Source organism: Eulemur rufifrons, chromosome 7 (assembly GCF_041146395.1).
Source record: "Eulemur rufifrons isolate Redbay chromosome 7, OSU_ERuf_1, whole genome shotgun sequence".
In the NCBI taxonomy this organism is placed as follows: Eukaryota; Metazoa; Chordata; class Mammalia; order Primates; family Lemuridae; genus Eulemur; species Eulemur rufifrons.
In genome coordinates this window covers 241434400-241461145 of record NC_090989.1, presented here as the reverse complement: position 1 = coordinate 241461145, position 26746 = coordinate 241434400, and the positions used below count along the sequence as shown (strand labels likewise).

Sequence of the window (26746 nt, the reverse complement as noted above, 5' to 3'; positions counted from 1 at the left end):
GAGTTTGCTCATCTTCTACAGGCATTTGGTAAAAATTGCCTAACAGCAAATTCCCTGGTGCAGCACTGGTTAACCTGCTTCTGAGCTTGCTTAAAACTTTGGTTCTAAATATTCAACCTCAATTTAGATCTTGGAAGCAAACAAACTCCTAGTGAAGAATGTGGTTATTTCTTGCTAGCCTTCCCACCCACATTCTTAAAACATACACCTCCCCACTTTGGCAAAAGGCTTTAAAATATCCCAAACATAAATTGTCAGGAATGTAAATATTTTTGTTCCTCACCCGAATCTTACTTGGTAGAAGGTCAAAAATTTTCCCAGTAGCTTCACAGAGCAGACTCCAGAGGTGGTAGGCAGGGCTGGGCAGTTTCATGGCCAGGCTCAGACCCTGTAAGGCACTTGGGCGTAATTCAGGATTGCAAAGCGGCAAAGCCACTTTAAAAACTGCCACCATTACGTTTTCAACAAAAGCCAGGAGCTGTTCATCAGAGACGTGTTTTATCCACAGAGGTGCAGACACCAGAAGGTATTTCTTTATATTCAGCTGGAAGTGAAACCAAACAGGTCAGATGGAAACAGGCAAGTCTGGGTTTGCAACACTCAAAACCTCTTGGTCATCACTGTGCTTGAGGGCAGACTGAGAGATAAAAGGTTCAGGTTACTTCCTTCTTCCCTCATTTTCCCACAGCTTCATGGTCCAATGGGCCACTAATGCATGTAATTTTGGCTGCTGCAGTCACTTCTGAGCCAGGGTGACTCATGTGTGTATATGGTATCTGCCAATCCATCTGTGAACTACTCAGCTTAAACCTTGGATCTTTGCAGTGAAGAGAATAAAATGCTACTTCTGAAAGTACATTACAGTTGCTTTTTAGTTTTAAAAGGTCGCCTTCTCTGGCAAGAAAAGCTCCGGGAGATTAGAAGTTCATCTGCTGGAAATCAACTAAACAAAGTATCTGATATTATTAATTTCTTCTGGGAAAAACTAAAAAAGTTATAAGGAGAACTGGCATGTTGGGACCATTTCTGACCAAAGAAAAACCTCCAGCTGAGTATGTGGAACTGACCAAGGCATCTTAGAGTTCCTGAGAGCCAAGAAGGGGCAAGGTTAGTAACAGCTCTGTTATGTAACATGGACTTTAAGAGAATGGGCTTCAAAGATTCTTAGAAACATCAGTATGATACTAAAGGGGCAGCAAGTCTAAAAGAAGTGGTCTAAAAAATAAAATCTGACCATGAAATCAGTAAATTTCTAAAAAGATCAATGTAGTTGCTTGCATCAGTGTTGTGAACAGCTAATTTTAAAGAATATGCTATCTCATGATTTTATAAGAAAATGAACTTATCAATTAACAGAAATAATAATAAAGACCTATAATCAAAGACAAATGGCAAAGAAAAATTTCTGAGGTCAACAAAATGGACTATTGGAGATAGGCCTGATTATAAAGGAAGAAGGAGTTAACAGAATAGGGCTTTGAAGTCAGCTAGACACAACTCTCCCGTTCACTGGCTACGCAAACTTTGCTTGACCTCCACCTGCCTCAGTTTATCAACCTGTAAAATGGAAATGATAAAATATATCTCTCAGAAGTGAAATAAGTCAGACATAAAACTTCATATTGTATGATTTCATTCTAAAGAATTTATAAAATGTATATAAAATTTAAATTTATATAACAGTTTTTTTTTTTTTTTTTTTTTTTTGAGACAGTCTCACTCTTTTGCCCAGGCTAGAGTGCTGTGGCATCAGCCTCACTCACAGCAACCTCCAACTCCTGGGCTCAAGCAATCCTTCTGCCTCAGCCTCCTGAGTCACTGGAACTACAGGCATGCGCCATCATGCCCGGCTAATTTTTTCTGTATATTTTTAGTTGGCCTGCTAATTTCTTTCTATTTTTTTTTTTTTTTTTAGTAGAGATGGGGTCTCGCTCTTGCTCAGGCTGGTATCAAACTCCTGACCTCAAGTGACCCACCCGCCTCGGCCTCCCAGAGTGCTCGGATTACAGGCGTGAGCCAAAACAGCTCTTTTAAAAAAGGCAAAATTATAGAGATAGAAAGCACATCAGTAGTGGCCTGGGTCTGAGGTTGGGAGTGAAAATTGACTACGAATAGACACAATGGAACTTTGTCAGGTGATAGAAGTGTTCTTGGTGATGACTAAAAATCTATAAATGTACTAAAACTCATCAAATTTTATACTTAAAATGGTCATATTTTAAGCTATGTAAATTGTAACTCAATAAAGCTGTTTAAAAATGATCCTGCCAGGGTTGTAGAGAGATTAAATCTGATGCTTATAAGTACTCACTGAGTGCTTGCAGGTACCATGTACATAGCAAGTGCTCAGTTAATGGCAGCTAGATGGGAGATACTTGGAGCAGACAGGTAGAGCAATGTTAATAGTTGACAGAAAGGATGCAGACCTCCGTAACGCCCACCTTCAATTAAAAAGACTGGGAGGAGTAGGAAAGGTTTAAAAAAAAAAAAAACAGTTCAGAGTAGGGACAAAAGCCAAGAGGTAAGGGTTATTCTCAAAGATTAAAAGCCTCCTAGAACAGAAGAGTAATAGGCCAGATTACGGAGACAATTCAAAGATGAGAGCATTTAACTTTTATCAACTGGTAAACTTCTAATGGAATGCATTTTTCTGTCCTAGCTTGAAATCCAAAATTATACATCTTTACCAACTACCCGTCTTTAAACACTCTTGCCCTATTCTTCCTGTCTACCCTTGGCCTATACCTGGAAGGGGCTAGCCTTTGTCACAAACACCAGGCTGGGTCACTTCTTCCTCAATACTTTGCTCAAGCTAAGCATCCCAGCAGAGATGTTTCACTCTTTCCACTTACACCCTCCCACCTACATCCCCTGATTCAATGCCTAACCAAATCCTACTGAGCCTTCAAGACTCACCTTAATCACTGCCTCCTCTGGGAAAGGGAGGAATAATACCTAGGCGAGTCCAGTGCATGTGGGTTTGCTTTCATCTTAATACCTACTGAAATGATTACATATACCACATAATCAAAGAAACAATTCCACAACTTTCTAGCTGTATAATCTTGAAACAGGAACTTTAATTCCACTGATCATAACTTTCCCCTTTTTGTAATAAATGGTGGCTAAAGTGTGAATGATAACAGCTAGGTGGTGTTCTGAACTATATAATTTTCCAACCTGCAGGCCAGCTACCATCAAAGCCCTCAAGTTTTGTAAGATCCCATTTGTCCACTCTTGACCTTGAGAACACACACCCACACAAATGTTAGTCTCCTCCAAAAGAACCATATCCTCCCCTTGGCCAACACCCTTAATGGCTACATACACTCAGACTATGGATCAGTGGCGGCATCACCCACAAGCCCAACAGTGCAGCTGCGTTCTGGGATGACTGTGCCTGGGTCACCATAATTTCAAGGCACAGTTGCTGGATCTCTTCACCTGAAAGAGAGAAAGGAAAAGAATCTGTAATATAGCTGCTTCTCTGACTCATTTTCAGGCTTTAATATCTCAAATCAAAGCATCTGGTTGTGTGAATTCTGCAGGTCACAGAACTTCAGTAAAGCAGAAGGTATTTCAAGAGACTTGTTGGTTATGAGGCAAAAGAATGTGTCCAATGGTATCACAGTCCCAAGTCTTGGAACTGACGAGGGACGTGAACTAGGTAGGGAAATTTCTCTTACAATATCCAGAGAAACCTACACACTCAAAAGCTGTTGAAAATATGAGAAAATTCTAGCTAAAAAACCCTTGGGTCTCTATTCTACCCTCCTCTCCATCTCATACTCAGCACATAGCGAAATATATAGAGGTCTGGAATGACTTAAAAATGTAGCCACATTCTCTAGTGATCAAGTCTTTTTAGTAGCCTGATCCCCATCAGCAGACTTATTTTCCCAATGAGACCATTTCTTCTTTTTATCTAAGGATTTTACTAAAAAACAAACATTTTCAATATACCACACAAAAGTAGGGGAGAGACAAAGGAACATATTTTCAAATGAAATCTCTGGAAACCCAGCATGGTGACATCATATCTTATAGAGAGATTAGGTTCAAATGAAAGCATTTAAGTGAAAAATTGTATATAGTCAAAATCATCTTTAGTTATCTTTTAAATTGCACATAAATTACAGTACACAAGTCATTTTGTGTATCATATGTAAGTAAGCACTCTGCTGTGATAGAACACTCATGGCAAATGCAAACCCATGCAATTTTATAACACTTTAAATTGTTCTTTTTTTTTTGGATCAAGTATATGAAATTACATTTGCATGTGGACCATTCTGTATAAAAGAGGTTGCTGTGGATGAATTGGGGGGCATTGAGGTGTGTATTCACTTTGCCTCTCACCACAAAATAATTGTGGTAGACAAAATAATGGCCCCCGATGATGCCCACATTCTAATTCCTGGAGCCTGTGAATATATCACCTTATATGGCAAAGAAAATGTGCAGATGTGATTAAGGTTAACGATCATGAGATGGGGAGATTATCCTGAATTATTTAAGTGAGCCCATTAATCAATGTGAGTCCTTAAAGGTAGAAAACATTTCCTGGCTGTAGAGAACCAGAAAGATAACAGTGTGTGAAGACCTCAGCCCTCCATTGTTTGCTTTGAAGATGGAGAAAAAGTGACATAAGTCAAAGATTGTGGGAAGCCTCTAAAAGCTGGAGAAGAAAAAGAAATGGATTCTCCCCTAGAGCCTCTAGAAAGAAATTCTGTGCTGCTGACACCTTGATCTTAGTCTGGTGAGAAACATGTTGGACTTCTGGCCTACAGAACTGTAAAGATAATAAATTTGTGCTGTTTCAAGCCACTAAGTGTGTAGTAATTTGTTCCAGAGAAAACTTATACAGCATCCCATATGGTACTGCTTGAAACCTACGGCTCTGGAAGTACAGTCTGATAACCACCAACCCAGGCTTCATGGCACCTGCACCGCAGTCCCAGCATCATGCACACCTCAGTCAAGGATTGTGTTTCATGAATGTATCTGGCCTGTGTGTTTAGACCTCTTCCTCCTCACCGAGGGACTCAATGACTTAGTGAAAGTAACCCAGCCACATCCAACATGACAAACCTCAAGATTCAAAAGGTCTATCCAGTCACTACCAACTGTGACACAGAATATGTTTTTCTACTCAGATCAAAGCCTAAAAGCAAAGTCTAAAGACCTAAAAACATCTGGTATTTACCAAAGTTTAGCCTCATAAGCGGAGAGAGGAGTGCAGCCCAGTTCACAGGAGGATATTGGTAGCTTTCTCCAACAGCCGCTATGGGTTTCATCACCACTTTAAGAAGGGAAGGAGGCACAGATTCTGGACCTGCAGCATAAAAGAAGAAAATGTAATAAAATACCTTCATAGCATTAAGAATGTAGAAAATGCCAACTTTCCCTTCTTTCTTTTAGTTTCAAGGGATCTGATATCACATCTTCACTTGTGATCAACTCTTCGATTCTGCACTCTTAATTTCAACTCCATTTGCTACAAAACCTTCCTCCCTCTGTTCTTTTATTTTTTAAAAATTTTTAATTGATACATAACTGTATACATTAATATTTATGGGATATAGAGTGGTAATTCCATACATATGTGCAATGATCAAATTGGGGTACTTAGCATATTCATCACCCCAGATATTTCTCATTTCTTTGTGCTGGGAACATTCAAAATCCTCTCTTCTAGCTATTTCAAAATAACAATAAATTATTAACTACAGTCACCCTACAGTGCTATAGGACAATAGAACTTATTCTTCCCCTCTAGTTTTTATTTGTACCCTTTAACCAACTTCTCCCTATTCCCCATCCTCCTACCTTTCCCAGCCTCTAGTCACCAGTACTCTACTCTCTACTTTTACATGAAAACAACTATTTTTTAGCTTCCATGTATGAGTGAGAACATATAGTATTTGTATTTCTATTCCTGGTTTATTTCACTTAACATAATGTCCTTCAGGTTCATCCATTCTTTCAGGATTTTGTTCTTTTTTGTCTCCAGTTTTGCCTTCTCATCTGGATAAGAATATTCCACATTGCTACTTAGCTGTATTCTGTACTCTCTTGTCTTTTAATCCAGTTTTATCTATTTGAAAAATAAGTAACTTACTCTACATTATTGCCTCATTGCTCACTTACTCCTCAATCCACTTCCAGCAGAGAGGACAAGTACTGCTCACTCAGGCACATTCCCTTCTAAGGACTATGGGTTACGTAGTTCCTGTGGCCCTAACTGGTCACATAATGTAGCATGAGATTCTCTGCTTTTTCTGCTCCTCAGCCTGCACCATGGTGACTACTCCAGAAGTGAGCACCTATGGGAGTAACAGCTAGCCCATAGGTTAATCAGCTACCTATGACACAGTATCATTACTTTAATATCACATTCCTTTTTTAGGGTTGTGTGTAGGGTAATTGGCAATTGAAAAACTGAGATGCTGGAGCACTTATGAGTGGAAACATATGGTTCAGTTAGGGATGGAATAGCCACTAAGGGCCATGTAAAAGTGAAGCTACAAGAAGATCAGAAACAGTGCATAAAAATGTAGAAGACCAAGAAAGAGAAGAAAAAGCAGCAGGATCAACATCAGCAGCAAAAGAGAAGTTAGCATCAGCAGAAAGAGAAGCAGAATTGGCAAAAGGAAAAGTATCAGCAGGAAATGGAAGAGCAGAGGCAGGATCAGCAAAAGCAGCACCAGAATCAGAAAATGCTGAAAAAGGGGGAATCAGAAGTGGAGGCAGAGTCAGCAAAAGGAAAAACAGCTGCAGAAAGGAGAAGCACAGGACAAAGGAGAAGCAGAGGCAAAATTAGCAGATATTGAAAAAAAGAGGAAGCACAAGCAGGGCAGAGTCAGCAAAAGTGAAAACAGCAACAGAAAGGGGAAGCTTAGGAAAAAAGGAGAAGCAGGAGGCAAAATCAGCAGATATAGAAAAAAGGGAAGCACAAGCAGGCAGAGTCAGCAAAAGTGAAAACAGCAACAGAAAGGAGAAGCTTAGGAAAAAGGAGAAGCAGGAGGCAAAATCAGCAGATACAGAAAAACAGGAAGCACAAGCAGGCAGAGTCAGTCAGCAAAGTGAAAACAGCAACAGAAAGGGGAAGCTTAGGAAAAAGGAGAAGCTGGAGGCAAAATCAGATACTGCAAAAATGGGAAGCACAAGCAGGCAGAGTCAGCAAAGTGAAAACATCAACCAGAAAGGTGAAGCATAGGAAAAAGGGGAAGCAGAGACAAAATCAGCAGATACTGAAAAAAGGGAAGCACAAGCAGGGCAGAGTCAGCAAAGTGCAAACAGCAACAGAAAGGAGAAGCTTAGGGAAAAGAAGAAGCAGAGGCAAAATCAGCAGATACAGAAAAACGGGAAGCACAAGCAGGCAGAGTCAGCAAAGTGCAAACAGCAACAGAAAGGAGAAGCTTAGGGAAAAGGAGAAGCAGGAGGCAAAATCAGCAGATACTGAAAAAAGGGAAGCACAAGCAGGCAGAGTCAGCAAAGTGCAAACAGCAACAGAAAAGAGAAGCTTAAGAAAAAGGAGAAGCAGAGGCAAAATCAGCAGTTACTGAAAAAAGGGAAGCACAAGCAGGGCAGAGTCAGCAAAGTGAAAACAGCAACAGAAAGGAGAAGCTTAGGGAAAAGGAGAAGCAGAGGCAAAATCAGCAGATACAGAAAAACGGGAAGCACAAGCAGGCAGAGTCAGCAAAGTGAAAACAGCAACAGAAAGGAGAAGCTTAGGGAAAAGGAGAAGCAGGAGGCAAAATCAGCAGATACAGAAAAACGGGAAGCACAAGCAGGCAGAGTCAGCAAAGTGCAAACAGCAACAGAAAGGAAAAGCTTAGGGAAAAGGAGAAGCAGGAGGCAAAATCAGCAGATACAGAAAAACGGGAAGCACAAGCAGGCAGAGTCAGCAAAGTGAAAACAGCAACAGAAAGGAGAAGCTTAGGGAAAAGGAGAAGCAGGAGGCAAAATCAGCAGATACAGAAAAGCGGGAAGCACAAGCAGGCAGAGTCAGCAAAGTGCAAACAGCAACAGAAAGGAGAAGCTTAGGAAAAAGGAGAAGCAGGAGGCAAAATCAGATATTGCAAAAATGGGAAGCACAAGCAGGCAGAGTCAGCAAAGTGAAAACAGCAACCAGAAAGGAGAAGCTTAGAAAAAAGGAGAAGCAGAGGCAAAATCAGCACACTAAAAAATGGGGAAGCAGAAATAGGGCAGTCAGCAGAAGGAAAAATAGCTGCAGAAAGGAAAAGCATAGGAAAAAGGAGAAGCAAATGTGGAATCAGCAGAAAAAAGCAACACAATCAGCAGAAGCTGAAAAGGAGAAGTAGAAGCAAAATCAGGAGACATTAAAAAAGGGCGCAGAGTCAGCAAAAGGAAAAATAGCAACAGAAAGGAGAAGCATAAAAGAAAAGAGAAGCATATGCAGAATTAGAAGGAAAAGCAGAATTAGCAGAAGTTGAAAACGAGGAAGCAGAGGCAGAATCAACAAAAGGAAAAACAGCAGCTCAAAAGGAGTAGCATCAGAAAAAGAAGAAGCATATAAAAATGAGCAAAGGACTTAGACATTTCTCCAAAGATGATACACAAATGCTCAACAAGCAGATGACAAGATGCCTAACATCACTAAACAGCAGGAGAATGCAAATTAAAACCACACTGAGATATCAACTCATAGCTATTAGGATGACTGCCAGAAGACCAGAAAATAACAAAGTGTTGGTGAGAATATGGAGAAATTGGAACTCTTTTGCACTGTTGGTGGGATTGTAAAATGGTGCAACCACTATGGAAAACAGTATCTCAGTTCCTCAAAAAATTATAAATAATTTTATATAGATATAAAATTATAAATGCAACCACCATATAATCCAGCAATCTCATTTCTGGGTATATATCCAAAACAACTGAAGGCAGGATCTTGAAGAGATAATTTGCACACTGTGTCCACAGCAGCATTATTTATAATAGCAAAGTGGCAAAAGCATCCCAAATTTCCACTGATAGAAGGATAACAAACAAAATGTGAGTCTGGAGAGAGGTGAGGGGGAGAAAGGGAATTATTGATTGATTAGTTCTTTAAGTATTGGAAAAAACCTGAATTTTGACAGAAATTCAAAAACTGTCCCATTTTCAACAAAAAATTATGGAGCATAAAAAGCAAGAAAGTTTGGCCATTTTATAGAAGAAATTAACAGAAATTATCCCAGAGGAAGCACAGACATTGGACTTACTAGAAAAACACTTGAAATCAACTATCTTAAACATGCTTAAACAACTAAAGGAAACCATGGGCAAAGATACATGAACAAATAGAGAATATCAATAGAGGTTTTTTTTTTTTTTTAAAGAACTGAACAAATTGTGGAGCTAAAAACACAGTAACTGCAATGAAAACCTCACTAGAGGGTTGAAATAGCAGATTTGAGCAGACAGAAGAAAGAACAGGCTCACATAAAGATAGGTCAATTGAAATTATACAGTCTAAGGAACAGAAAGAAAGAAGAAAAAAAAATGAACAGAGTCTAAAGACACCTTCAGGCATATCGACATATGCATAATGGGAATCTCAGAAGGATAGCAGAGAGAGAAAGATAAAAGGACTATTTGAAGAAATAATGGCCAAAATCTTCCTAAATTTGATTTAAAAAAAGACATAAATCTATACATTCAAGAAGCTCAACAAACTCCAAGAAAGATAAATGCAAAGAGATCCACACCAAGACACAATGTAATAAAATTTTCAAAGGACAAAGACAAAGAGAATCTTGAAAGCAGCAAAGAGATCTACTCACCACATACAAGGGATTCTCCATAAGATTAACAGCCCATTTCTCATCAGAAACCATGGAATCCAGTAAAGAGTGGGATAACATTTTTAAAGTGCTGAAAGAAAAAATGTCATCCCAAAATGCTATAACTAACAAAACTATCATTTAAGAATTAAGGAGAAATTAAGACATTCCCAGAAAAACAAAACTGAGGAAGTTTGCCACTCTTAGACATGTCTATTTGAAACGTTAACAGAAGTCCTTTAGGCTAAAATAAAAGGACACTAGATAGTAATCTAGACAGTAATTTGAAAATATAAAGAAATAAAGAACTCAGATAAAGGTAATTACAGAGGTAAATATAAAAGCTGGTATTATATTTTTGTTTTGTAACTTCCCCTTTCACTAGTATGATTTAAAAGGAAAATGTATAAAACAATGATTACAAATCTACATTAATGGGTAAACAACACGTAAACATGTAATTTGGGATAATAACAATGTAAGGAGGAGGGATAAAGCTTTATAAGAGCAGATTTTTGTATGCTGCTGAAACTAAGTTGGCATCAATTCAAACTTTATTAATCAAGAAGTTTAACAATTATAAACATGTATAAATAAAACAAGAGAGCCCCAAAATACATAAAGCAAACACCGACAGAATTGAAGGGAGAAGTATATGGCTCCACAATAACAATTGGAGACTTCAATACTCTACTTTTAATAATGGATAGACCATCCAGAAAGAAGATTAATAAGGATGTGGGGATCTGGACAACAGTATAAACCAAAGAGACCTAGCACACATAGCTAGAACAGTTCTATTCAATACCATCAGGATATACATTTGTTTCAAGTGTGCATGGAACATTCTCCAGGACCAATCATATGTCAGACAACAAAAAAAGTCTCAATAAATTTTAAAAGGCTAAAATCAAACAAAGTACTTCCACTAATCACAACGGAATGAAGCTAGAAATCAAGAACAAATTTCCAAGAAACCTAGAAAATTCACAAATATGTGGAAAGTAAAAAGTACACTGATAAATGACCAATGGATAAAAGAAGAAATCACAGAGAAATTAGAAAATAGTTTGAGACCAATGAAAATAAAAACATAAAATACCAAAACTCATGAGATGCAGCAAAAGCAGCACTCTGGAAGAGACTGATAGCAATAAATGCACATATTTTATTTTATTTTATTTATTTATTTTTTTTTTTTTCAAGCTTTTTCCTTTTCCTTTTTTTTTTTTTTTTTTAAGAGCAGCTCAATGATTTTGGGGGTTGGTTAATACAATACAGAGAACATAAGGAGGGAGTACAAAATGGCACTTAACACCAATCCCAGTACTTATCTCATTATGGTTATAACTAAGGATATTATTAATTTTTGTATTATTTGCTTTTCTTTAGAACATAAATCAAAGCCATTAACTTGAACGTGAGGTATATACACAATACATACACAACCTTATACAAAATACTTTTCATAAGTAACATTACATTTTAAAATATTGGAAACTGAATATCTGTGCTGATTTGTATTTTGACTTAATGAACAAGAAGAAAACATTCAACTAGGGAGGCTTATACTGATAATAAAGCTCTTAAAGTTCAAAATGTCTTCCTCTCCCTTTTACTTACCACTGGCTACACAATGTCCTGAGAGGATTCATTATGAGAAATATGTCAATCACAGCTTTAATAACTTACTTTGGAAGGAACTAATGAGAAAGCAAATTGGAAGGTGAGACTTCATCTTTGATTTCAAATAAGTGGTCTTAATTTTTCTTCTTATAGAAAAAATTTAAATCAGTTTATTATAAATATATCTAAACCATTAATTTTTGCAGCTTTCAGGTAAAGTCCAGCACTTCGTTTATACAAAGTCTATGAGAAGAGGTCAGTAGAGAGCATCTAATCTTAAGTCATGACATCATCCATTCAAGTCCTTGGCACAATCCTTCACCAGTAAGAGCACAGCATGCCTGGATATGCCACTGGTGATCTTTGATAGAAGTTAGCTTCAAAAACTGGGAGATTTCTGCTACAGTCATACATTCTTTAACATCTTGTTTATTAGCAAAAATCAGCAATCCAGCTTTCCTTAGGTCCTCATGTGCTAACATTTTATAGAGTTCTTCTCTAATTACAGAAATCCTCTCTCTGTCTGTATTGTCCACAACAACTATTACAAACTCTGTGTTAGTATAGTAAGTGTTCCAGGAAGAACGAAGAGATTCTTGGCCACCAATATCCCACATTAGGAAACGTGTATTATTAATCACTATCTCTTCTACATTACTTCCTATTGTAGGGGATGTATGCACAACTTCATTCATAGAAAATTGGTAAAGTATAGTAGTTTTCCCTGCATTATCCAGCCCAACAATGATAACTTTGTGCTCCTGGTGATTGAACAGTCTCCATATCCTGGTGAAGAGAATTCCCATTCTCGGGCAGCGGACCCCCCTCCAGCCACCCGGGCCGCCTGGCCTCCCCTGGCTCAGGCTGAGGGGGAGGAGAGAGACGCGCTGGAGCCTCCGCCTCTGCTGCTACTCCGGCGCTGGCCGCCGGCCCGCTTCCAGGGAACCGGAGGGAGGCCGAAGCCCAGGCCGCCCTGCCGCGCGCGAGGCCCCGCCGCTGCCGCCGCGGCACTCGCCTGGCTCGCGGACATCGCCGCCGCGTTGTCTGCGACGAGCCTCGCGGGCCACCGTCCTCCCCCAGCTCCTCTCGGGCGGCAGCCAATGCACATATTTTAAAAAGCAAAAATAACGTCCTAACTTTATGCCTCAAGGAACTAGAAAAAGAAGAATAAATATACCCAAAGTTAGACGGAAGAAAATAATGAAATTTAGAGTGGAGATAACAAAGTATAGAATAAGAAAACAAAAGAACCAACAAAACCAAAAACTGGATCTTAGAAGAGATAAACAAAATGGACAAACTTTAGCTAGACTAAGAAAAAAAATAGTGAACATGCAAATGAAATCAGAAATAGAAGTGGAGATACTTCTACTGAACTTAAAGACATGAAAAGGATTATAAGAGAATACTATGCAAAACTGTATGCCAACAAATTAAATGGACAAATTCCTAGAAACACACAAATTACCAAAACTGACTCAGGAATAAATAGAAAATATTAACAGACCTATAACAAGTAAAGAGATTGGGTCAGTTATCAAAAATCTCCTAAAAAAGAAAAGCCCAGGAGCAGAGGCTTCATTGGTGAATATTATCAAACACTTAAAGAATTAACACCAATCCTTCTCAATTTCTTTCAAAAAATAGAAGAGAAAGGAATACTTTCTAACTCATTCTAGGAGATCAGCAATATCCTAACAAAGCTAGACAAAGACACTATAAAAAATAAAACTAAAAAAAAAACAAAAAAAAAAACCTAGAGACTAATATTCCTTATGAATATAGGCATAAAAATTCTCAACAGAACACCAGCAAACAGAACCCAACAGCATGTTAAAAGGATTATATACCACGATGAAACAGGATTTATAACAGGAATGCAAGGGTTATAATTATCTTAACATGGTAAGGGGCACTTGTGAAAAACCCACAGTCAACACCAAACTCAATGGTGAAAGACTAAAAGCTTTTCTTATACCATGAGGAACAAGACTGTATTCTACTTTCACCACTTTGTACTGGATGTTCTTAGCCAGAGCAATTGGACAAGAAAAAGAAATAAAAGGCATTCAGATTAGAAAGGAAGAGGTTAAAACTATATTTGCAGATGACATATGCTACATATAGAAAAACCAAAAAAATCTTTTTAAAAACTAATGGAGCTAGTAAAAGAATTCAATAAAGTTGCAGGGTATAAGACCAACACATAAAAATTAGTTATATTTCTATATTCTAGCAGGGAATAATCTGAAAAGGAAATTAAGAAACAATTCCACTTGCAATAGGAAAAGAATAAAATAATAAAATACCTGGGGAATAAATGTAATCACAGTGCAAGACTTACACACCGAAAAGTACACAACATTCCTTAAAGAGATTACAGGAGACCTAAATAAATGAAAAGACATCTCACGGCCATGGATCAGAATGCTTTATACTGTAAGATAACTGTACTGCCCAAAGTGATCTACAGATTGAATGCAATTCCTATCAAAATTCCAAGATTGTTTTTCACAGAAATATAAAAGCCAACTCTCAAATTCACATGGAAATGCAAGGGGCCCTAAATAGCCAAAACAATCCTGAGGAAAAAAAATTTGGAGGAGTATTGCATACTAACTTCAACACTTACTACAGAGCTATAGTAAGCAAAATGGTGCAGTACTGGCACAGGTAAGTAGAGACATATAGACCAATGGAATTGAATTAAGAGTCCAGAAGTAAAACCACACATTTACAGCCAACTGCCAAGACCTTTTAATAGGAGAAAGAATCATTTCTTCAACAAATAGTGCTAAGACAACTAGATATCCACATGCAAAAGAATGAAGTGGGGTCCCTATCTAACATTATTTACAAAAATTAACTCAAAATGGATTACTACTCTAAAGATCAGAGCTAAACCAATCAAACTGTTAGAAGAAAACCTACGGGTAAATCTTTGACCTTGGATTTGGCAATGAATTCTTACGTATGACACCAACAACCTGAGCAACAAAATAAAAAGGATAAACTGTACTCTGTTAAAGTTAAAAACTTTGTGCATCAAAGGATATTATCGAGAAAGTGAAAAGACAACCTACAGAATGGTAGAATCTGCAAGTTATAGATAAGGGTCTAGTAAAACCATAATCTACAAAGAACTCTTAGAACTCAACAACAAAAAGGCAAGCTAATTTTTAAAAAATGGGCAAAAGACTTGAACAGATAATCCTCCAAAGAAGATATACAAATGGCCAACAAGTACATGAAAAGACGCTTAACATCATTAGTCATTAGGGAAATGCAAATCAAAACCACATGAGATACCACTTGACATCCAGATGGCAATAATAATGATAATAAAATGGAAAATAGTAATAAACATTGGCAAGAACATGGTGAAACTGGAATCCTCATGTATTGCTGGTGGGAATGTAAAACAGTGAAGCCACCATGGAAAAACAGTTTGGTAGTTCTTTGAAAAGTTAAACAGTTAAACTATACAACACAGCAATTCTCCTCCCAGATACACACACACAAAAGAATTGAAAACAGGTTTTCAAACAAAACTTGTACACAAATATTCATAGCAGCATCATTTGGAATAGCCAAAAAGTAGAAACAACCCAAATGCCCATCAACTGATGAACAGATAAATAAAATGTGGTAAATCCATGCAATACAAAGGATTATTATTCAGCTATAAAAAGGAATGAAGTACTGACACTTGCTACAATATGAACATGAATGAACCTTGAAAACATCATGCCAAGTGAAAGAAGCCAATCACAAAAGGACATGGATTGTATGATTTCATTTAACTGAAATATAAAGAAAAGGAAAATAAATAGAGACAGCAGATTATTGTTTGCTAGGGGCTGGGAGAAATCGGAAATGGGGAGTAACTGTTCAATGGCTTAAGGTTTCCTTTAGGGTGGTAAGAACACTCTGGAAATACTGGTGATGGTAGCACACACTGTGAATACACTAAATGTCACTGAACACTTTCAAATGGTTAAAATGATAAACTCTATGTTATTTTATCACCATAAAGAGAAAAGCATAAGCAGCACAGAAAGGGATGGAGCTGCCTTTTACAAAGAAAAGTAGAAACCACAAGAGAAGCTGATACCATGCAGCCCCTGAAAGTGAGAAATAAAGTCTAGGTGTCTGATATCTTTGTGCTCCTAATACTCCCAAGAACTGGGAATGAAGTTTCTGCCTTTGGATTTCTGGAAAAATCTAGGAATCCTTGCAAGAAATATCCTTGAGTCAGTTGAAGTAAGCCATTGCTTTCTGCAATGAAAAGTATCCTAAGACAATTACTATCTAGCTATTGGTCCCACCACCCCACCAAAACCATCCTTGCTAAGATTTCTAATGGCCATCTAAGTGCCAAATTCAAGGGTATTTGTTTCAGTCTTTCTTTCCACACTTTTCCATCTAAAAGTGTATCATACAATTCTTGAAAAAATTGCTTCCCTAAGCTTCTGTGTTCTTCCTCTGCTGAGTCTCACTGCCTGAGCTCATCTACTCTCAGAGTTTCAAATATTACTTATATGTTGATAACTATAAATGTATACTTCTAATCTAGGCCTTTCTCCCATGTTTTAGACTCTTATTTCCAACCAGAGTCATCTCAAAAATCACCATGTTTCCTTAGGCTAGCTACTCACTAATCTACTTCCTTACCCTTGGCCTCTCTCAGCCTTGCCAACTTAGGAAGGTAAAACTAGTAGCATGCGAAATCCTTTTTTATGGCTGAGTAGTACTCTATGATACACATAGCGCATTTTATTAATCCACTCATGAATTGATGGGCACTTGGGCTGCTTCCATGTCTTTGCTATTGTGAACTGTGCTGCAATAAACATTCGAGTACAGATGTCTTTTTGGTACAAAGATTTCTTTTTCTTTGGGTAAATACCCAGTAATGGGATTGCTTGATGAAATGGTAGGTCTATTTTAGTTCTCTTCCAATGATGTTTCTCTCCCTCTAAAAAACACCCTTTTGCTTTCCAAAAATGCTAATGCTCAATACACCTGCCACTCTTCTATGCTGTGCTACCAGTAATTGATGCTTTATTTCTGCTTCATCTTGAAATGTAATACTGGGAGTTCATAAAATATTAACAAGAAGTTAAACCACTGCTATTCTAAGGAAAAGAATTTCTGACAACAAAAGGAAATACATTTATTCATTCAACTATTTATTGATTATCTATTAAGTATCAACTACTGTTCCCAACAGTGGAGGCAGTGTTGAAGAAGACAGAAGAGGTCCCTATGCTCATGGAGCTTATACTCTAATGAGAGGACAAGCAAAAAAAAAAAAAAAAAAAAACAAAAAACAAACACACACCAAGGTAAAATCAGATGTGATAACTTTTGTGATAAGAAATAAAATACTGTGATAGGAGTTAACTGGTTGACTATTCACATAGCTCTATGCTGATCGCATGTATGTGGCAAGTATCTCCACACAATGTTGGCTACAAATTGGAGTCTTCACCGTTCTGGCACACGATTCATAGAAATGGCCCAAGGAGCTGGCAGACATTATAGTAAATATCTGTGCATAGAATTACATTTCTCTTCTATTAGGGACATGTATCCAATTTTGTAATTCACAGATTTCTACTTGAAAAACTTTCCTAGATCAAATGTTTTCAAAATTATAGAAAATTTTATTCCACACTTTGATAGAATTCACTACAAAAATTTTGCTGTTTCCTGAGGATCTAGGGAACTAGGAAAGGCATTCAACTTCTTCTTTAATATCAGGGGCCCGTGTGAAATATGACCATTTTCTAGATGTTTTATTCTTAAGACAACAAGCTCTCCCTTATAAGAGTAACAGAACTTTCACCATTACTGCGCTTTACTATACACTTTACATGTTGCTTCTATCTTCACTAGAATTGAGCTGATACACAAGTGAATGACACAAACAAGGAAAACTTGTAAAATGGAGAATGGGGTTGAAAATCACATCAATGCTATAATGCAATAAATCTTCCACTCTTAAAAAGGCAGAGACTCAGTACTGAGTAGCATAATTAGAATTACACAAAATTTTCTTTTATATTTGTGGGGCACTTATTTCGACACTAACTGGAATAAAAGGAACTACAGTAGCTGTTAGAAATGGAAAAAACACTTGGTAGTTCTATGCATTTTGGGAGAGGCGTGGAAAGAAAGAGAGGGAGTCCCAAAGCTCAGGGAGAACAGAGTCACCAGTTCCTTCCTTGGATATCTTTAGCACTGGACAAAAGAATTCAAATCTAAACAACAGGAATGATTAGTTCCTTTATTACAGTGCTTTGTCTTTCAAACAAATGGCTTAGATAAGAAGAATACCATAAGTGGTATGCTTTATGGGCAATGGATTTGGAACTGAGAAGGCCTAACAGTACTTTTTAAAAAGATCCAGATGTTTTAAGATCTGGAAACAAAGTTGCTCTAAATCTCTCTTCTAGTTGACAGCCTCAAAGAACCTTGATATAAATGGCATATCCGAACATAATGCTTTACAACTAGACCCATTATCACACATACTTTGGCTACACAGAGGATCAGATCTCAATGCCACAATGCACATGTGTAACCCCTACAGTAAAAGTCTGGCAACAAGTAGGCTAACAGCTGGGGTGTGTCTATTCTCCATCACCAGCACACTGCTTTGTGGTATGAACATGCCTTACTTTCTCCATCTTCAGTGTTGCTTAGAGGCAACTTAGCTTAGAATTATTCAGCACGATATATATGTATATATACACCTACACATATGCACACACACGCATACACACACATATATATGTTTGTGTGCATGTTTAAAGATATAGATCAACAAATATTTGAAAACTATTACATGCCCGTTTGTTCTAGGCATTCAGGATAAAACACAGATGTTCTTCCTGCCCATTGTGGAAATTACAGTCTAATAGGAAAGACGACTTTAAACAAAGAACTACAAATAATTATACATTTATTAAGTACCTTAAAAATATATAGGAAAGTATCACATAAGAAAGCTAACCTAATCGGGGAATATCAGGGAAGCCCCTGTATTCCCCCACCAGGGAAAGGATGTTTAAATCAAAATGGAAAGCATAGGTAGGATTTTTCTAGACAAAGTCCATAGAAAACACAAGCAGAGATAATTACTGCCTGGCCTATTTGTGGGAACTAAGAGATGCTTAGCCCCCTGCCAGAAACTACAATCATGACAGTTCTTGAAAACAATTGATGATTCTGATACATCAGTCAGCTACTATAAGTTGGTGGGGTGTTCTATCTTAAGAGCAAATACTTTACCAATACTCAGAGTCATTAAAAACAAAAATATCCCAGGGCCCTTAGGATCAGGAAGACCACCAAGCAGTGTGGCAGCCAGTGGACAACAAGACCTGTGTGAGGAAGGCAGCTTAGCAGGGGTGTGGTCCCACAGGGACAGGAGATTGGTTACATGCAGGAGGACTGAACAAATGAGTAAACACATTGAAGATAATGGGGGCCAGGTTTCTTACTGTCAGAGAAGGGAGTTACAAATATGAAAAGAGAGAAAGTATTAATAGAATGAAACCTCTGGTGTTAAATTGGAATTTAAATTGGAGATATTGGTGCTAACTCATGGTTTTCATTACATATGTAACTACATACAAAAATAAATATAGACGTTAAAGAGAGTGGGAGGGAAGGAAGGGAAGGAGGGAGAAAGAGGGACAGAAAGTGTTTGTGTGTATTTATTTCCTAGCTCTGTCCACTGAAAGGGCTTGGGAGCAATGATTACACCAGCAACAACAAGACATTTTGTTACCTAGACCTTAGCTTCTAAACACCATTCTCCACTAAAAGAAACTTGTGGTACCTGGCTATTAAAGGGCTGAGAATAATGCAAGATAAGCCCAGAACATCATCTTGTGCCACAAAGTAAGGAAATACTCAAAGAATGATGGGGTCATGTCAAAAGGACACAAGAGCCATCTTAGAGGCTCTTACTGGTCAAATCTAGGACAATTTGGGGATCAAAATAATGTATAATTGAATGATAATTAAATAAAATAGGAATTTAGGAGTCCACACTAATATAAAGAAAAATGAGGAGAGGAAGAAGTTCTTCCTGACAGCAGAATGCCTACTAAAAAACGCAGATGCAATCATGGATTTTTAAAAATCACCTTTTGGCAACCATAAGAGTAATAATTAATTCAGGCAAGAAACATTAATGGATGCTAAAACTACTGGATGAAAATAGGATATTCATAAAGTCTCAAAATATCTCCACACAAAATATTTACTGATGATAAATTTCATAGTAGAAAACCCTGGAAGATGTTACCTTATCCAAGTGATCAAAGTTACCCTGACTAGTGGAGGAAACAGACATCATGTACCACTGATGGGTCGCAGTGAGAAGAACACAGCTCTACTCTGTGATATTCCTGCCCAAAATGATTGACCTGCCTCTAATATGAGAAACATCAGGCAAACCCAAATTGAAGAACATTCTCTAAAATAACTGACATCTAATTGTTTGGGTCTTTCTGGGTTTTTTTGGGTTTTTTTTTTTTTTTTGAGACGGAGTCTCACTCTGTTGCCTGGGCTAGAGTACAGTCGTATCATCATAGCTCACTGCAACCTCACACTCGTGGGCTCATGTGATTCTCCTGCCTCAGCGTCCCAAGTAGCTGAGACTATAGACGCACCACCATGCCTTACTAATTTTTCTATTTTTTTGTAGAGATGGGGTCTTGCTCTTTCTCAGCCTGGTCTCAAACTCCTGACCTCAAGAGATCTTCCCGCTTTGGTCTCCCAAAGTGCTGGGATTACGTGAGCCACTGCCTCCAGCCCAGCTTCTAATCTTAAAAGTTGTTAAAGTCATGAAACTGACAGAAGGACTGAGGATTATTCCAGATTAAAGGAAACTAAAAAGACATAACAAATAAGTGCAGGACAACATTCTGGATTAGATTCTTTTTCTATTAAAGACATCATTGGGAGTGTCAGTGAAACATGACTAGGGCCCATAGAAATAGATAATGATGATTACAAAAGATTAAAGAATAATATATCTCTGACAGAAAAATGCCAAGGCTATCAGGGAAGAAAGGAAAATGCCACATGGTATAGCAAAAAAAAAAAAAAAAAAAAAAAAAAAAAAAAAAAAACCCCACAAAAAACAACAAAAAGTTATATTCAAAACCATGAACTGAATTCTTTAAAAATTGAAAGAATTTCACTTATTTGGTATGGTTTTAAAACGTAGGCCTGCTTGAAGGAATGGATGCTATGAACATCTTATCTGTTCTATGCCATGAGTATTAAAGCGAGTTTCCAAAGTGAAAAAGCCCTAAACGTTAGAAAACAGATTAATATATTCACTATCTCAAATGTGATTGGCTAAAATCGGGAACACAATGCCCAATCCTGTCCTGGCGTAAGCATGGATCAGGGATAACTCATCGCATTTTTTCCCTCTTGTGAGTTATTAAAGTTGAAAATAGCACACAGAGGCAATGAAACCATGTCAACCCTAAAGCCTTCTGTCTTCTGCCTATGCCAAGCATGATTTTTATTCTCTAAAACCATTTCTTCCTCAAAAGAGTTCACCAAAGTTGTCATCCTTCCTATCCACTGGGCTCCAGTGAGTGACATCCAGACATTTAAACTCAAAAGCTGCTTCAGAAGGGAGTTATTAAAATTCAAATGAGCTGGGCATATTGAAGAAGAAAACACTAGTTTGCATGCACACCTCCACATTTGGCCATCCCATTTAGCCCCACAGAGCAGGGTCTGGTTTTGTTTTTGTAAATGGGCTTTGGAGGCGGAGGTCAGCCTCCCATGGCCCACACTCCTCTGGGGTCATCATTTGTAATGTGTGCGGCTGAATAGATTTTCCTCTGAATCTAGTCAGCAAACCTAACAAGAAGGCAGCCCTCTCCCACAACCTGAAAATGCCAAAAATCTGATTAGTAATATGGTATTTTTTAATACTTCATTTATTTGTTTTAAAACAGCTTTCAGCAAGACTGCACATAACATCATCAATCCCAGTTCCACCTGATTTTTCAGTCTTAGAGCAGAACATTTCCGGCTGTGCCATAACTGCATAATCATAAAAATGTTACATTTAACCAAAAATTTCCCATAAGATTCTGAGAAAATTCATTTCTGTCAAGAAATATGGATCTGGTGAGCCAAAATGACATTTTATTCACTAGAAAAGAAAAACGGTCTACCTTTGACCATAAGAGTTTTTACTTTATCTCTTATAGATATATCTTACATTTATCATTTTAAAATTTCATAAGATATCAATAAGCAACCTAATAAAAATATAGGAAAAATATATAGACACATATTTTCCTAGAGATATTTTGGCCATGGAAATTTTAGATGCTCATTTAGTAAGAATTCAATTTCTAACTAATGAAGACATCTCTATTATCATATTTATTTTAAGTACTTAAATTATGACAATATAAACAAATGTGCATTATATGTAATATGTATGTTTTATATAAATATATCACATACAACAATGACATGACCATATATCAGCTTTTCCTGAGGATAAGTAAAAGCAAATAACGGTGACTCAGGACCTTAGGATAATAGCACAAATGCTAGAACTCCAGAAATTAAAGGACTTTGTCTTCAGGCTATGAAAATAGTTCATAATCTGAAAGCTCCAGGGAATACCGTACCCAGTGGAAAATTGACAACATGAGTTTTAACGTCATTTTCAAAGGTAAGATTTTATTCTTCCATGACCCTCTTTAATCAAACGGCTTCCTCCAGATTTCTTCTAGTTGTTTGTTTTAATTTGTTAAAGAACTTTTTCTTTTTTTTCTAAAATTGGGATGGTCTTGCTGTAATACAGGCACTGGTTTAGCCCAGACTGACCTAACCAGCCAAGAAAGAATAAAATTAGCAAACATCAATGAAAGAATATCCCATTAATGAAGCTCGTTCCTAACCATGACATGTTCAGTTCTAATCCATTTTTCCTCACAGCTCTGAAAAGTAGATGTGTATCATTAAAGAGCATTTATTCAATAACTTACACGGCATTGTTCTGGCTCCAGTTAAAAAGAAAATGCACTTAATCTCTGTCTTCAAATTGCTTAGGTTCTAAGAGGAGTGGCAGCAACACAAAATCACAAAAGGAAAAATGTGTGCAGAGAAAAAGAACACAAACTAAAAATAGGCAGTAGAGCCAATGATTTCAACAACACAGAGAAAACCCAATTTCCAAGACAGGTCCTGGGATGTGGGCTGTACTCAGGTGTGTTTTCTCTTTTCAGATCATTCTCACTTTAAATTGACAGGTAAAGTAATGTGCACTTATACTTTAAAAATGGCCAAATGGAAGATTAAGATTTTCACAGAGCCACCCAAAGTCAGAGACAGTGATTCCAAGAAACTACACAATGTGTATATTTATGTACCAATTATTGTAGTTAGCCTCCTGGTCATCTCTACTGCAAAGGTGGTATAGCAGAAGAAAACATTCACCCCTTCTGATTTGGATTGTTTGATTCTACAGAGGCATGCTTAGGGCACACACATCTACTTGACATGTAGAAAGAATGGTAATATTCAAGAAATGTGCTCACTTGCCTTTTTTTCCTCCTGTAACGAAGAAGCCAATGGCTGCTCCAATGAAACTGCTTTCAGGCAAATAGCTATAGTCAGTAGGAACTGTGGAGACAGAAAATGATCAAATTAACTGGTGAACTTGACAGGACTAATGAAGGAAAGATAATGATCTCATGCTGCCATATCAACCTGGAGACAAAGAGGAGATGTTTATGCCATTAATCTCAGCACAATACTCTGTGGCTGCAACTAATTCTATTAGATTAAGTGACTGGCCTTGAAGTAATCACTTAAGCTATGCAAGCAAATCTAAAACAGTAGCAAACTTAGTAGAGAATGGAAAAAATTGCAGAGGATGAACACTTGTCTGAAGTGGTTAAAAATCCTTTCCACATTGTCACATCAATGAGCCCCAACCTAGTGACCTCCTCAAGGTCAGCAGGGAGTCTGCTGGGTGTCTAGGCTAAGATCATCGTTGTAGGTGCCACTTCAGGACATACTAAAGCAGATATATGAACCATGGAAATTCAACAACCAGTATTAACAGCACCAGTCTCTTACCTAAGGCAGAGACCTCTAAGTGACCAATCTGTGCAAATAACCAGATGTGGTTGCTGACCTGGAACAGTGAAGCAGTGACATTTATGCTAGTTGAGTCCTAAGAGTCTCCTAAATCCCTTTCCTCCCCGTATTCCATGATTGTTTCAGGAGATGGTTTTTACTGCAATAAATGGCTCAACTGGAAAATTCCATCAGGAACAAGAAGCTGTACTTTTCCAGGCATACAGTCATTTTGTTCAGAAGAACCTGGGTGTAAGATGATTCAATACTACCTGATTTGAATATATGTGGGCCAGACCAAGTGCCCCATAATATGGAAATTAAAACCTGACATAAAAAAGTAAAATCCTGACATGGATATGCTATTTTACCAGGACACTGTGAGAGGAAACCCTGCCCTTCAAAACCAGCAGTACCAAGGGTTTCCGATATGACTAAGTTTTTTTTTTCTTTTTCCTATTTTAATATGACAACTTCCAGCTGTCTAAAGTTCATTATGTTGGGAAGGCTATGTACCAATGTCCTATTTCCACAGCTACAGAGTGATTGAAAGCAAGGGAAACAGTAATTACAGTTGCCCACGTCCATGGTAATGCTGTCAGTAGACTACCTGTTCGTGGGTAAGTGAAATTAGGTTTTAATGAGGAATCATTGGTACCTAAACCTCTCTGGCCTGGGCCCAAGATAGCCAGTGGGTCAAAATTCTATAAGGAGCAAGGAGCAGATATATTAACCGTGATGACTTCACCAGAAAATCTTCAAATACAAATATAAATTAAGCATGCAGAGATTGCAAATATTTTTTATTGCTTTTATCAAAAAACTAGAAATAGAAAAAGCCTTGTTATATTAAGATCTAGGGCTTCAATTCCAAAGCTGAGAAAGTACACATCTTTAAATATGTTTACCCCATTATTTTTTCAAAATCAGGGCCCAGAAAAACTCCAGCCATACATGAAGAGACTTCTAATAAAACATGAATACTATACCATTATATCTAGTAAAATAAGAAGCTTCAAGGACCTAGGTCCTAGTTCCTAGATTTGTTATGAAACTAACTCTGTATGTAAGTCATGTAATCTTTCTGAGCCTTGGGTTCTTCCTTTGTAAAATATGAGGGTTAGACTGAATATCTAAACTGTTCTCTAAGGGAGGCAAAGAGGAGGAGTAAAAACATCATGAGCTTTGAAGGCCAACAGATCTGGGTTCAAATCACACATCCACCACTTACTGCCACGTGACCCTGGGTAAGTCAGGAAGCCTCTCCACACCCCATCTCCCTCTGATGTAAAATAGAGATGGTAATACCCACCACTTAGGGTTGTCGTGAAGATTAATGCTCTTAACAAACTACAGAGCTCTGGGTCAGCAATCCCTCCTTCCAGTGCCAGTATTTTAGGACTATAATCTTACCAGAGGTTCTACTTTGACTTGAGGACAGAGTAGACAGATGAAGGTGTCCAAGAAGCCAGATTGCATTTGACTGAAGACCAATCACCCCAGAGACACTGATGACCTATAGATGAAGAGGTTATAGTTCAATGATGGGGTAAGATCCAAGTTCTATTCAATAAAAAGGCCACTTACAGAAATCCACTAATCTTTTATGAGGTGGTGGCTTGGCTGATAATGAGAAGTTCTATAACAAGATGTAATACCATGTGTCTATTACACTCTACCTGGGTCATATGGGTACGCAACAAGTATTTGCTGAATGAACGAATGAATCAGTCAATCATGGCAGAAGTACTAGCGGTTTCCTCAGGTTTCACTGAGTAAGACTGGTCTCAAAGAAATTTTCAAAACATGGTTAAAAAAAACCCCAAAAAGTAGAAAAGAGGTGATAGTTACTTAAGACAAAAATACCTTGAAGAATGGAAGGAGGCATTTTCTTCTTTTCTGTAAATAATGCTCTATTACTGCTTTAGCATTCATAATAAGCATTTTTCTAAATAATAGTTTTCATTTATAGATTTTTCTTCCAAGTTATGACAAGCTAAGTTTCAGCAGAATTCCTTTTTTGAGCATATTCATATTCATATATGCAAAAGAGAGTTTCTTCTGTTCAGAGATTTATATTTGCTTTTGAAAGCCTGAATTACTAAAACTCCTTTCTGTGGTAGGTATTATAATCAGCTACATTTTACAAGAATGAAAACAAGTATGCTAAGTGAAAAGAATAAGATATAGAGTTCTATATACAGTAAGAATACCAATTACGCAAACAAAATAACAATGCTTGAAAAGAAGTACGAACAAATATTTGAGCAGTTGCTTCAGGTTTGGAGGACCATCAGTGATATTTTTTCAGCTTCTTTCATTCTGTAGTCTCAAATTTTATGCAAATGAACATAGCCATTTTTTAAAAATAAAAATCTTAAAAGATAAAAACATTTCTTAGCAGATGGATATGTTTATTCTTTAACCAAGAATAAGCACAACAATAACTTATCCAAACATTTTTATTAGTGACATCTGAACCACTGCCTCTTGACTATCCTACCTAGATATCTGCCCTGCCCTTTGGGCACCTTCCGTTTTTTCTTGTTCTGAGGGTCTGACGTTCCTTGCAGGGTCAAGTTTTAACTTTTAAGCCAAACCAATGCCAACTGAACTTAAAAATGCCAGCTTTCTTTTTCACCAGAAAGAGTACATGTCTGTCAGTGAATATAGTATACTACACCACTCCCAAATGCTTCCTGAACTCAGCATGAATAACCAGAGACTTTTTCATTTTTCTAGGTAAAACATTCTGTATCATGCAATAGAAAAAAAAGATAAAAAAGGAAGAGTATTTGTTTTCCCACCCAGGGATTTTAAATTCATCTTCTCACCTGAGTTAAGGTTCTAATGACTTCATTAAGTCTGCCCTGGAAATGAGAGGTCTGGATGGCTTCTGACTTCAGCTGAAAGAATAAGGAGAAATAACCCCACCCACCCCAAGAAAAGGTAAATAATTATATTTCCAGTGCATAAGCTATCATCTTCTAAGCTATGGAACAATTTATCATTATGTCCTTATATTTCAAACACATAAGCTGTGAGTTCCTCAAGGACAGGGCTTGTGCTTTATGTATCATTGATTTCCTAAAACCTGTTCAGTGTGGCGTGGAGCGGTCACTCAATAAACTTTTACTGTATAAACAGAGGAGCTCCTTTACAATTACTTAAAAACTTACACA

General features: G+C 37.5%; 1 protein-coding gene and 1 pseudogene across 4 annotated transcripts in view; both read right to left on the bottom strand.

Moving 5' to 3' along the window:
• FOCAD (focadhesin) overlaps positions 1-26746 on the bottom strand; it is a 267132-nt gene that overhangs the window by 13209 nt on the left and 227177 nt on the right. For all 4 annotated transcript variants that reach the window (XM_069474243.1, XM_069474246.1, XM_069474245.1 and 1 more), the window contains 6 exons: positions 26399-26470; positions 24978-25080; positions 23025-23105; positions 5207-5335; positions 3329-3444; positions 284-544 (listed from right to left, as the gene is read on the bottom strand). In XM_069474243.1, coding sequence (XP_069330344.1) covers positions 284-544; positions 3329-3444; positions 5207-5335; positions 23025-23105; positions 24978-25080; positions 26399-26470 — 762 coding nt within the window. The remainder of the gene's footprint in view (positions 1-283; positions 545-3328; positions 3445-5206; positions 5336-23024; positions 23106-24977; positions 25081-26398; positions 26471-26746) is intronic.
• LOC138387301 (ADP-ribosylation factor-like protein 5A pseudogene) lies at positions 11699-12344 on the bottom strand (annotated as a pseudogene).